Raw genomic sequence first — 12,432 nt, forward strand, 5'->3', positions numbered from 1 at the left:
AAAAAAAAAAAAAAAAAAAAAAAAAAAAAAAAAAAAACTCCGTTACTAGCTTATACCCATAACCCATGGACCATGGTCATGAAATGTCGATAAGATTACGCGTGTCTCTTTCAATTTATCTAAATGTTTTGAGTTTGAGTTTTGCCTTAAAATTCATGAAGGAGTGTTTTTGCCACTCTTGAAATCATACTCGATACGAACATGATTAGTCTTGTTTTGTGAGGAACTAGGATCAAACCCAAGAAGAAAAAGACTTAATCTAGTTGCTAGTCATTTAAGAGAAAACTTAAGTAAATTCTTCAACAGATTACATTGTCACCATAACACCATTATTGTTTTTGTATTATTAACTTTATTACAATGTAATATTTGTTCAGAGTTACCTCATGACCTCCGATATAAAAGAGTTGTTACATGCTATATGAGGTAAGATTCTTTTAATTAAATTAAACATATTCTTTTTATTATTTTTTTTAAAATTAAACATATTCCTTTTAGAGATCAAAACTAAAATATAGCCGTAAGCACGCAGCACCGACAGTGGAAGTATACCCCACACCGCCGATTTCGAAACCGGAAAATTAAACAAAGGGAAAAAATCTATAGAAGCACACCACCTTGCTTGCATTTTCCGCTGTAACAGCGTCGGCGCCGACTCCGGCAGAAGCCAGAAGAGCTCCAATAACATGCCGGCAACTATACTACGTGTTCTCGCCGTGATACTCCTCTGTTATATAACGCCGTTAGCTCATTCACACTACCACTGGCCATCCTCCTCCGCGCCCGCGCAATCCGAGTGGCGGCCAGCGCGGGCGACCTACTACGCGCCGGCGGATCCCCGCGATGCGGTGGGCGGCGCGTGCGGGTTCGGCGATCTGGAGAGGAGCGGCTACGGCAAGGCGACGGCGGGGCTGAGCACCGTGCTGTTCGAGAGGGGCCAGATCTGCGGCGCGTGCTTTGAGGTCAGGTGCGTCGAGGATCTCCGCTGGTGCATCCCTGGAACTTCCATTATTGTTACCGCTACCAATTTTTGCGCTCCCAACTACGGCTTCGAACCAGACGGCGGCGGCCATTGCAATCCCCCCAACGCTCATTTTGTGCTGCCTATTGAGGCGTTTGAGAAGATTGCCATTTGGAAAGCTTCGAATATGCCGATTCAGTACCGCAGGTTCGTATTCCCATCCGCACAAACATCAATCTCGCATTGTTTAATCCTTCAAGTACATGAAATTCCAGAATTTCAATCAATTCTTCAATTTTACTTATTTTGGATCATATCAATTTAATGATGTTTAGAAGTTGGAAAGTTAGTATAACTCTTTGGTAATCATAAGATTTTAAATTCATCAAATTGTTTTTGCTAATTATAAAATTTCAGGTTGGGAGAACAGTTTATTTGGTAATCATAAAATTTTAGTAATAAGATTTTAAATTGACTCCATATGGAATCTTTTATTGATTTTTTTAGTTTGAGTAAATTATAGACAAATTAAGTTGATTTGTCTTTTTGTGATACTTTAGAGTCATAATGTAAAGGCTTCACCTAATGCTATTATTGGATTTTTTGGGTTTAAGCCGGTCATAAACTAGGCTAGTTTATCTTATTGTAATACTTTGCCGACTAAAATCCCAATTTAGAAAGTGCGGTTTCACCCGCACTTTTGACTTTAGTTAGTGATTGTGGACTTTCTATAAATCAAAGTGTTAGTCATGTAAATAATATTAGACTTGGTATATAATAGTAAGAGTAGACTCTTAGTATTTAGCTTATTGTATAGGTAGTTAAGTGTAACCTCATTATCTGTAACACTCTCTCGGGAATCAATCAAGCTCTCATTTGGTATCCCTACATTCAATATGACAAGTACTTTACCTCTTAATTGGACCATCCCGGTGCGAACGGAGATTATTGAGTATGGTACAAGTTTAAAGGTGCTTCTTAAATTTAGGACAGGCTTAAGACACCTCGTAGTCTGACCAAAAAAAAAAAAGTACCCTATATGAAACACCATGTTCTCATAGCTGGAAAATGTCACCCCACATCATTGCTTAAAGCTTGTGATATGAAACACCAATCTTTTCTTTTCTATGGCAACTAAAATCCTAAAATCTTCATCTCCTTTCCCATTAGTAAATGGCAGCAGCAACAAAAGCTTTCAATATGCGGGCTTTAATATTCTCTTGTTCATATCTAGCCTTCTTGATTGGGGCGTAAATCGTTTCTTCTTGGCTGGTTTCCAACAGAATAAAGTGCAGAAAGGAAGGAGGAGTGCGGTTCACCATAACCGGTGCAGGAATCTCCCTGTCGGTGCTGATCAGCAACGTTGCTGGTGCTGGTGACATAGTTGCGGTGAAAATTAAGGGCACAAAAACAGGATGGCTTCCAATGGGCAGGAATTGGGGCCAAATCTGGCACATAAATGCTGACTTGAAGAACCAACCTCTTTCGTTCGAGATAGCTACCAGTGATAAAGTCACCCTCACTTCTTACAGTGTTGCTCCCAAGAACTGGAATTTTGGACAGACTTTTGAAGGTAAGCAGTTTGAACTTTGAAGCTTGAGTAAAATCTCCATGAATTTCATTGCCTGGACATTCATACTGAAAAGGGTTGCCACCATTATAGAACCTATAAGCTAGATATGAGCCATTGTTCTTATGGTTGTTTTTGTGTGGCAAATGTAATTAGAAATCCCAAACTGCACTTAGTGATAGCTGCAGTTCTTTTGGATAAGGGATCTCAAAATTTCTGGGTTTTCATCTCAAAATCAGACTACACATCTTGCCAAATGTGTAGTCTGATTCCAGTCATTAAATTGTAATCTATAACCCTGGTGGTCAGTTTACAGAAATACCAGATTTAACTTCTGTCAACTGAATCGAACTGCATAGTGTTTATAGATAGCTCAGTTGGTTCTCGTGTCACATATTGCAATTAAAGATGCAGAATTGAATCTTGACAATCGCAATGTGAGAGTTTCACTTGCTTGTGGGGGTGGATCATTGTTGGCACCAAATTTTGGTACTCCCAACTACAGAAGTGTTGAATTACTATTATTTAATTCCTTCACAATTCTGGTTGGGTTAGAGTGTGAGGAGCTTGGGCGAGGGATTTTGCCTTTTGCTATGGACAATACTATCACTATCACTGAGGACAAAAATGTAATGTTTGTGGAACATAATCATTGAACTAGGAAACTCTATATTGCCCTTCACACCTTAGCCCAACAAGATAATAGAAAGATGATTATAGTAATTCTATAAATTATTAAAAAGAATGACTAGTGTCTGGTACGGGGTACCTAAAAGGTTACAAAGAGTCTACTATATTGGGTGAAATTCTCACACTCAATTGTCAAGATTCGATTTTGTTTCCTTATTCACAATGGAACATGGAGACAAAGGAAGAAGCTAGGAAGGACGATAGTTCTGGTAATTGTATTATGGGATCATTATTTTGTAGACTATGGTCCATGGAATTGTGTAAACCACAAATAAAAAGTATATTATTTGTGTAATAAATTACATTATTTTGTATATTATCAAATAATGTAGATTTAGTACACAAATAATGTATTTTTAGTATATTAAAAATGTACTTTGTATTTATAAAAATATATATTATTTGAATATTGAAATTACATTATTTTATATACTATTAAACAATGTACATTTAGTATACAAATAATGTATTTTTAATATATTAAAAATGCACTTTGTATTCATGAAAAATGTATTACTTGAGTGCTGAAATTACATTATTTGAATACTGAAAGTGTATTTTTTTTTATATACTATCAAATAATGTATATTTAGTACAGAAAATGCAAAATGTACATGTATTCATGGTCCGCGGAAAATTTTGCTTATATTAAGTGGGCTGACATAACAAGCATGTGTGATGGGGATTATTGAGCCGCTCATGGTGCAGTTTTTAAGTTTTGGACAAATGATGAAACCATTGGCCCAACTAAGGGTGTTTATTCCGCATCAAAATAAAAGAAAAAAAAATCAAGCCTTTACCTCATCAAGAAATGTTAGCAAAAATTGAATTTATAACATTTTGTGTTATAGCATGTAGAATATCTTGTTTGACGAGTTAGATTAAGAAAGTGTTGGAAAAATATCAAACACGTGACTTATTAGTATAAAAAGCATGCTCCACCAACTTTACTATCTCTTTCAAGTTTTATATTATATTTATATTTTTTTGAATGATGAAAGAATCTCATAGCAATTATCTGAGGATGTGCACTGGGTAAATCCCGCATTATGACCCTAGTTAGCAAAGGATCACAAGAAAGTAAATCAACCTAGGTTGTCTATAGTTGATCGTCTCAAACCAAGAAGACTAATAGATCACTTTTACTGATAGTTGAATTTAGAATCTTGTGGTTACTAAACTAATAATTCGACTAATTTGGCATGAGATTGCCGCGATTATTTTTATTTTCTTGTTATTACAGTTTATTGATATCTTACCAACCTAGTAAAGTCACCATGTTATTACGTATGCAACGACGCAGTGCGACAATAATGTTGAATAGCCCACAAAGTATTCCAATGACTAAGACCAATGCACATTACATAAAAAAAAAATTCTTTAACCCATTTACCTCTCCATGGGTTGCAAGTGTATATATATACATGAGTTAATACACAATTTAGTCCTCAACTATATGAGTCTTTTCAATTTAGTCTAAATAACTTTTCTTTTTTGTGCTTAATTAGGTCATCGACTTTGATGGTTTTACCCAATTGAGTCCTCAGTTGTTAGAACCAATTCAATGACTAAATTGAAAAAAAAAATCATTATAGTGGGTGAAACCACTATATTCGAAGACTAACTTGGATAAAATTACAATAATCGAAGACTAAATTGAGTATTAATAGAGGTGAAGTTACCAATTCATCTTAACAGAGGACTCAATTAAATAAAACCACCCAAGTCAAAGACGTAATTAAGTACAAAAACTCATTTATGACTAAATCAATAAAAATCACTATAATCGAAAATTAAATTGGATATTAACAATACGATGAACATAACCTTTGCTTTAGTTTATCGTGTAACCCGCCGGCCGGCTAGGTTTTATATGTTTAATCCTTCTGCCAACAACGTAACCAATTTCAATACATACATTTGACGTAACTCATGACGGAATTAACAACATTTGCATTATTTATTGACTTAACATTGTGTCCCAAAAACCCTCTCTATATAAACGCCAACAATCCTAATTAACCAAAACACACCAATCAAAAACATTCTTAAAGGCATCAAAAAATAAAACACTAAGAATGTCTTCGAAGCAGGACGAGGTTGTCTTGTTGGACTTATGGGCGAGCCCATTTTGCATGAGGGTGAAGATTGCGTTTGAAGAGAAAGGCGTTGTGGGTTATGAGGTGAAGGAGGAAAACTTGCCTCATGGGAAGAGTGAGCTTCTCTTGAAATCCAACCCTATTTACCAAAAAGTCCCTGTGTTGTTGCACAATGGGAACCCCATTGTTGAGTCCACCAACATTGTTTACTACATTGATGAGGCTTGGCCCTCCTCCCCTTCTTTGCTCCCTTCTTGTGCCTATGGCCGGGCCCGGGCTCGGTTCTGGGCCGACTTCGTTGATAAAAAGGTGATGTTTTTTGTTTTTATTATGCGTTGAGACATAAATTTATATGTGCAACTATTGAATAGAACATGTCTATTTCTAATTCGACTCTATGTGGGAAATGTTTATTGATTTTTTGGTTTGGGCCGGTGAGCTATGATAACCTAGGCTGGTTTATCTCATTGTGATTTTTTTGCCTATTAAAGCTATGAGGCATGCTTCACCCAGAACACACATCTTGATAGTAGCTGTCGACTTTCTTGTAAATCAAAGAGTAGGCGACCTATATTAATATATAGTTTGACTCCCGGTGAGAGTTGTTTATTGGCTTTCTTGGTTTAAGCCGATCAGTTATGAACAACGAAACTTAGGTTGGTTTCACTCAAACCCTTTGTTGGCTAGTGTCACAATGCCGGCTTCACCTAAAACGCACATCATTCGAGTAGCGGTTACAGACTTTCTTTTAAATCAAATAATATGCCTCTTAAACTCTTACTAAAGTAATTTATGTGCAAAAGAAACTTTTACTTTACAGTGACTATTCAATATAATTTTAGTTTCATGATTGTTATAATAATATTGTCATAGTTAGACTACATTTACTTTAAATAGATCTCCAATTTTCATTTCTCAAAATTTTCAGTTCTTCAAATTTTCACTATCTAGTTCTTCAATTACAAGTAAACATATTTTTATATTTTTATTTCTCGAGTAGAAAAAGAGAGGAGAGTTTCTTTAATTAATTAATAAACTCATCCTTAGTCATTAACTTATATGACCATTTTAGTATAGCCTAATATTTTAATTAATTAATTAATTATATATTACATGAATGAATAATATAATGCAGGTATATGATGCTGGTGCTGCAATATGGGGAGGCAAAGGGGAAGAGATAGAGGCTGCCAAGAATGAATTCATTGAGGTCATAAAGAAGTTGGAGGGAGCTCTGGGGGACAAGGATTACTATGGCGGCGACACGTTTGGGTTCGTGGATATCATCGCCATCCCCCTGACATCCTGGTTCCTAACCTACGAGAAACTCGGAGGGTTTAAGGTGGAGGAAGAGTGCCCAAAATTTGCTGCTTGGATGAAGAGATGCCAGGACAGGGAGAGTGTTGCCAAGGCCCTTCCTGACCCAGAAAAGGTCCACGAGTTCGTTATCAAGCTCAGGAAAATGCTGGGGATTGAATAGAAAACAGATAATAAATACGAGGGGGATTGATAGAGTTCGAATAAGTCTGAATGATTGGTTTGATTGAATAGGGAAAAGATAATAAATACGAGGGAGATTGATAAAGTTCGAATAAGTCTGAATGGTGGGTCTGGTGGAGATATCGGATACCGTGAAAGCTAGCAAAGGGTTTTGCTAGCTTTCAATATGAATTTGATTTCACAAATAATTAATAATGGGTTGTTGCTAGTTGTTGTTTGTTGTTTTGTGAGTTGCATGTTTTGTTGTTTGGACTTGGTGTGGTTGTCTTTTATTGTTAGATGTACGAGGATATCATCTCCTTTCCCTTTGTTCTGATCTCTTTTCATGTATGTACGTGATGAAAAGATTGAGGGGAATACTTGAAAAGACACAAGGAGGATCTTGTAAAATAATATTAATTGCTTTCTTAGTACAAGAATAAGTATTGGTTATAAAGATTATATTGCAAATCAACTATTTATATAAGAGGCTTCCAACCATGTCTTGACAACGAACTAGATGTTCTTATGCGAATCATAGGCACTCCCAACAGTTGTGTTTGATTCCAGGTATACTCCTCGTGCCCATTGCATGAGCTAGCTCACCTAGCCGACTTTAAGGTTGACCATACCCTCAATTTGCTCCATTGTGTGTGGTCCTCGACTTCACCTTTGGGACTGGACTCTTCTCCACGCATGGGCTTGACCACCTGGAGTAGGTCGAATATTTTGTCTACCCATCACGTACGAGTCAATAAAGAGTTCATGCGTTACAAGGACACAATTAAGTTAATTGGTCAATCCAAAATAAAGTTAACTATATGATTTGTTGCAATGAGGCAGGATCGAGGCTTAGCAACCATAACGGTTGGTATCAGAGTCCTAGCTGCAGTGTGGGAGTTTTATCGGTCCTCTTATAGTGATGACTCCTTTTAGGCCACATTAGCTAGGCACGAGTACTCTCACCTAATAGGTTGTTGAATTATGATAATTCACCCCTCCACAATATTGTCAGGCCGAGGTATAGTGACCATTGATGTGAAAATCTTTGCCTGTTATTATAAGCAAATAATAATATAATATGCTTCATTGGCATCAACCACTATATGTAGATTTGAGTCAGCATCTTCATATTAAATACCCACATTGTGTTTCAAGTAATAATAAATTATTGTGGAGTACCTATTTGAGCGGTCACGAGATGCCTCACGGCCAAGCTGTATAAATGGTTGTTAGTTTGTGGATGACTAGTTTATCCAAGCTGTATAAATGGTCGCTTATGCATGGATGAATGTATGTAATACGTTATCTTGACAATACACTTTATTATTATTACAATAATAATGCATATGAATGGTTGGGCCGAGGAAACATTTCTGCCATGTCTGCTTCCCACTGTCCACAAGGCCAGGAAACGCAACGTTGTATGGCATGTCTCCAAGAGCACGTGGACATGACATAATACCTTCCTCAAAATAGACCTCGCTCAAAAGAGGTTAAATTGCTCGTAGTATTAGTTAGTCGATAAAAGGTCTCACTTTTTTATTCTTTTTTTTTAACACCAAAATCAATGAAAAGTTCATTCATCATAATCATAAGCCAATACAAATTGAAAAAACAAAGGCGAATTGGCATACTATATATACCACTCTGTACACATAAAACGTGCTTCCCTAACTAGCTATGACATGGGCTACACTATCCGCTTAACAAAAGAGAATTGAATTGAGTTTACTACACTAGCCTGATAAAAAGAAAACTGAGGGTAGAAGTTTGATTCTTACGTCATACATTGGGCATTTGAGTTTGAATTGAGTTTTTAATTTTGTGACCATATATAAGTGTACAATTAGGACCACACCAAGTTTGATTTCTATTACGAACATCGGAGGTTTAGTTTGAGTTTGGGTTTGACGTACTCATTATGCACAAAAGTGTCACAGTTGATGATCTCTTCATGGGTTGTGCATGGGTTCTGATCTCATTGATGATATGAACCATAATGGGCAGCTGAGATCAATCATCTACAAGATCGAAAGCCATGTTCTCATTTGAAGGCTTCCCCTTGTAAAAAGTATGGACACATCTAAACCCTTCATGCATCTTGAGAAATCAAACGTTAGGATTTTACCATTACTAAACTTTTAAATTTGTAATATAATAATTATAAAATGAACCCCTCTTAAACATTTTTAATAATTATAAAATTGAACCAAGTTTATATATATATATATATATATATATATATATATATATATATATATACATACACTCACATACACACACTTGGTTTCCATATATACAGTTGCTAAGAACACAGTTGATTTCATCTATGAAAAGAGTTGCTTTCATGAATCAAAAAAAGTTTAGCTTAGCTGATCCTTTTGTCATTGCCTATTTGGATTTGGAATTTGGTTTGGGTGTATATGTCCAATTGGATAGTGTTGTGTATGTGTACTCGTCATGTCATATCTTTTTCTATTTTCACTCGTTACGTATGATATGTCAATCATAATTTATGATATTACATTAGTATTAATATTTAAAAAATTCGAACATCTCCATCACCCGTAGGAGCCACACTCATATTAATCCATAGACGAGCCCACGCCAATACTTTCCAGAGTGCCAGACATTTACTGTACATACTCACATCAATAGACACAGAAAATCAACATTAACTAAGAGCAATTACAATAGTAAGGGCATGTTTAATTCAAGAAATTGTTATATGTGTTTTTGTTTCTAGTTTTTCAAGTTTTCCTTCTCTATTTTCTGTTTAGAAAATCTGTTTATTGACACTCATTTTTCAAATTTAATTTTTCGGACTAACATTATAAAATTACCACAAGTTTAATTTCAAGTTTCATTCTCTAATTCTCTTTTTTTTTTTTTTTTTAAACTTCTCTAATTCTCTAGTTTTCCTGAAAACTGAAGAAATTCTCCAATCAGTAAAATAAGAATGTCAGAGTTTTCACGCTATGTGATGTACTCATGTGTGACTTTTATTATTATTATTAATTTCAAAAAAAATTACCAAAGCTAAGGTTGCAACAAACCCACAATTAACACATACTAAAACCTCAACGTTTCTCTTTTCTCTCTCATCTACATGTGTAAAAAGTAAAAATTAACAAAAAATCATTGATTATCTTACTCTAACGATAATTCACCGCCATCCAAGTAGACGGAAAATTGCGTTTTTCCAGCTGTGGTAGCAGCTGGTGGTTCGGACATAACTGCAGACAATGGTGGCATAAGGGGCAACCTTGTAGCTTTGTGCATCTTATCCTAATTAATATAATGTGAATGCAAGGCAAGAATTTTGGGCCACACAAACATTACAAACCCTACAAGTGTGTATAAATTAAATAAATTGACTATTTAGACATTTAGTTACGCTTCTGATCAATACACACCATTAAATGTAATAAACGATTAGTCCAACAATTAAATGAAAAAGGACTAATTTTTATTTTTTTTTTAACTGAAAAAGGACTAAATTATTACAAAACAATTAAATTATAATACCCCACACATAGAAATGTTCCCGACAAAGTTTAATCCTTAACTATAACGGCCAGGCACTACTATACAACCACAATCACAACTACCGCTCAATTGAAGCCTAGAGGAATGCATATATGTGGTGTCAACTGTCAACATCAGAAGTGATGCTTACATATACGTACTCATTGAGATATGTTGTGTGGGGAAACATGAATGTATGGACCTCCATTACCCTTACCCATTCTACTATAAGAGAGATAGGATTGCCCACAATTCTTCTTGGGCCTAGCCAAGCCCGACACACTCATGTATTGTCGCACATACTTGAAGGTGCATTGAAGATTACTTTAAAATTTAAAATCACTTACTTAAAGATGCATTATTTTAGATGAAACATGCATTGTGACCTTAATCGATAAATAATCATGAGGTAAATCAGTTTAGACGGTTCATAGTTGATCAGTTCAAATTAATATAGCCCATAGACGCGTTATTTTGGGTGAAACCTACATTGCGAACTTAGTCAGCAAATGACCACAAAGAGGTAATATAAATCAGCTTAAATTGTCCATACTTGATCGGTTCAAACCAATAAGATCAATAGACACTTCTTACGGGAAGTCAAATTAAAATTTTATAGTTAGCAAAGACAAACTTAGTTGGAGGATGTCCTGCTTAGATTAGTACTCCTTTGAACTTTGAAGAGTATACTCATGATCATCATATATAAATTCCATGAACCATGTATATATAGTGTGGACCTAAGCTACCAGGCCAATTCAATTAGCTAGCTAGGTACCTCACCTCATTGTTATCTTCTTGAACACTTCAATAATTACTTGATCAAGTATGATTAGCTAGCAAATGGGGATTTGGGCCCCACCAGAAACATTGCATATTACTATCTTTGTATTGTATGTATAGCCTCAATGGCATCAAATCATGATTTAGTTTCACATGCAATGACTTGCTAGCTAGTACAGAAGTCTTGAAATTGTTACTGTCAAAACTTGCCTTTCTGTTTATGTGATGTGTAAAGAAATGCATGTGGACATTATATTGGAGGATTATATTAATGTTTAAGTACAATAACCCACACTATATATATGTGTGTTTGTTTTCTAGATTAAGGACACTTTATATTAAATAAGTCTATGAAATGTTTGTATCCTTTTGTATTTATTCTTTAAAATAGTGGTTGTGGGTTGCACATGCAACGTTGAAATTAAATTCCAAATTAAAAAAGTATAAAGGAAATCCTAACCCTAATTTAATACTAAGCAATGCAATTAATCGTTGTATATGCATTGACCTAACATTGGGTAATGGGTATAGTGGCCAACAATTAATTCAACTCTCCAAGAATTGTGTGCATAAAGGTTTGTGCCAATAAATTATACTACTCATATTTCTTCCCAAACATACTACTCATATTTTATTAAATGGATCATGGTAATTTTCGTCTTCAAATTGTATATATGAGTTTCAACTCTAAATTTTAAAAACAATCATCATTATTCATGTCTTGAAGATTGAGAAAAAATAAATTTCAAGATGTATTTCAATTATAATTAACATGCTCTCGAATGTCATAGATTAATACTCATAATAATGTCAAAATTTGAACTATGGACTCTGTGATTATTAGGAAAGCAAAACTTATGAATTTATTTTGAGTAGTTACCAATTGAGGTATACCTCAATTATTTAATTTGTAAGTAAACTTTTTCATTTATCAATTGTTGCGAAGTGCGCTTTTTGGTCATTGGGGTTTCTTAGGATTAATGAGTTTAAAAAAATCACTTTATAGATAATTGATAGATGAAAAAGTCACTTTGACGACAATTGCATGATGAAAAATTGTAACAATGTAACATAATTAAAGGATGAAAGTGTTATTTTTGTTTTTATAAATTAGCGACTGAAAGTGTCTTTTTTTTATTAAAAAGAAGAATAAAACTAGTTTTAATTATAAACTTATATCTCAATATTTTTTTCTTTTTGCTGTAATTATGCATTTTTCTTTTTATAGATACATATTTCATGAAATTAAAGAAATGCTAATTGATTGTTTGATTCGTGAACAAAATTTTAAAAGTGAGAGTAATTATGAGCCACACCTA

At 34.7% G+C, this 12,432-nt stretch overlaps 2 protein-coding genes across 2 annotated transcripts; both read left to right on the forward strand.

Annotated features, from left to right (window-relative positions):
* The first annotated feature begins 558 nt into the window (after positions 1-558).
* On the forward strand, positions 559-2,923 carry LOC115998240 (expansin-A13-like). The gene is made up of 2 exons (XM_031237740.1): positions 559-1,168; positions 2,245-2,923. The coding sequence occupies exons 1-2, from the start codon at positions 687-689 to the stop codon at positions 2,552-2,554; spliced, it is 792 nt and encodes a 263-aa protein (XP_031093600.1). The 5' UTR covers positions 559-686; the 3' UTR covers positions 2,555-2,923.
* On the forward strand, positions 2,430-7,283 carry LOC115998241 (glutathione S-transferase U25-like). The gene is made up of 3 exons (XM_031237741.1): positions 2,430-2,534; positions 5,315-5,629; positions 6,456-7,283. The coding sequence occupies exons 2-3, from the start codon at positions 5,357-5,359 to the stop codon at positions 6,798-6,800; spliced, it is 618 nt and encodes a 205-aa protein (XP_031093601.1). The 5' UTR covers positions 2,430-2,534; positions 5,315-5,356; the 3' UTR covers positions 6,801-7,283.
* Positions 7,284-12,432: the final 5,149 nt, after the last annotated feature.

This window comes from Ipomoea triloba, chromosome 12 (genome assembly GCF_003576645.1).
Source record: "Ipomoea triloba cultivar NCNSP0323 chromosome 12, ASM357664v1".
In the NCBI taxonomy this organism is placed as follows: Eukaryota; Viridiplantae; Streptophyta; class Magnoliopsida; order Solanales; family Convolvulaceae; genus Ipomoea; species Ipomoea triloba.

What these genes read in the sequence shown, in the direction of transcription:
- LOC115998241 (XM_031237741.1), top strand. Translation starts at nt 5,357, where the DNA reads ATGAGGGTGAAGATTGCGTTTGAAGAGAAAGGCGTTGTGGGTTATGAG. An exon ending in CCGACTTCGTTGATAAAAAG is followed by an intron (nt 5,630 to 6,455) that starts GTGATGTTTTTT and finishes AATATAATGCAG; the next exon opens with GTATATGATGCTGGTGCTGC.
- LOC115998240 (XM_031237740.1), top strand. Translation starts at nt 687, where the DNA reads ATGCCGGCAACTATACTACGTGTTCTCGCCGTGATACTCCTCTGTTAT. An exon ending in ATGCCGATTCAGTACCGCAG is followed by an intron (nt 1,169 to 2,244) that starts GTTCGTATTCCC and finishes GGTTTCCAACAG; the next exon opens with AATAAAGTGCAGAAAGGAAG.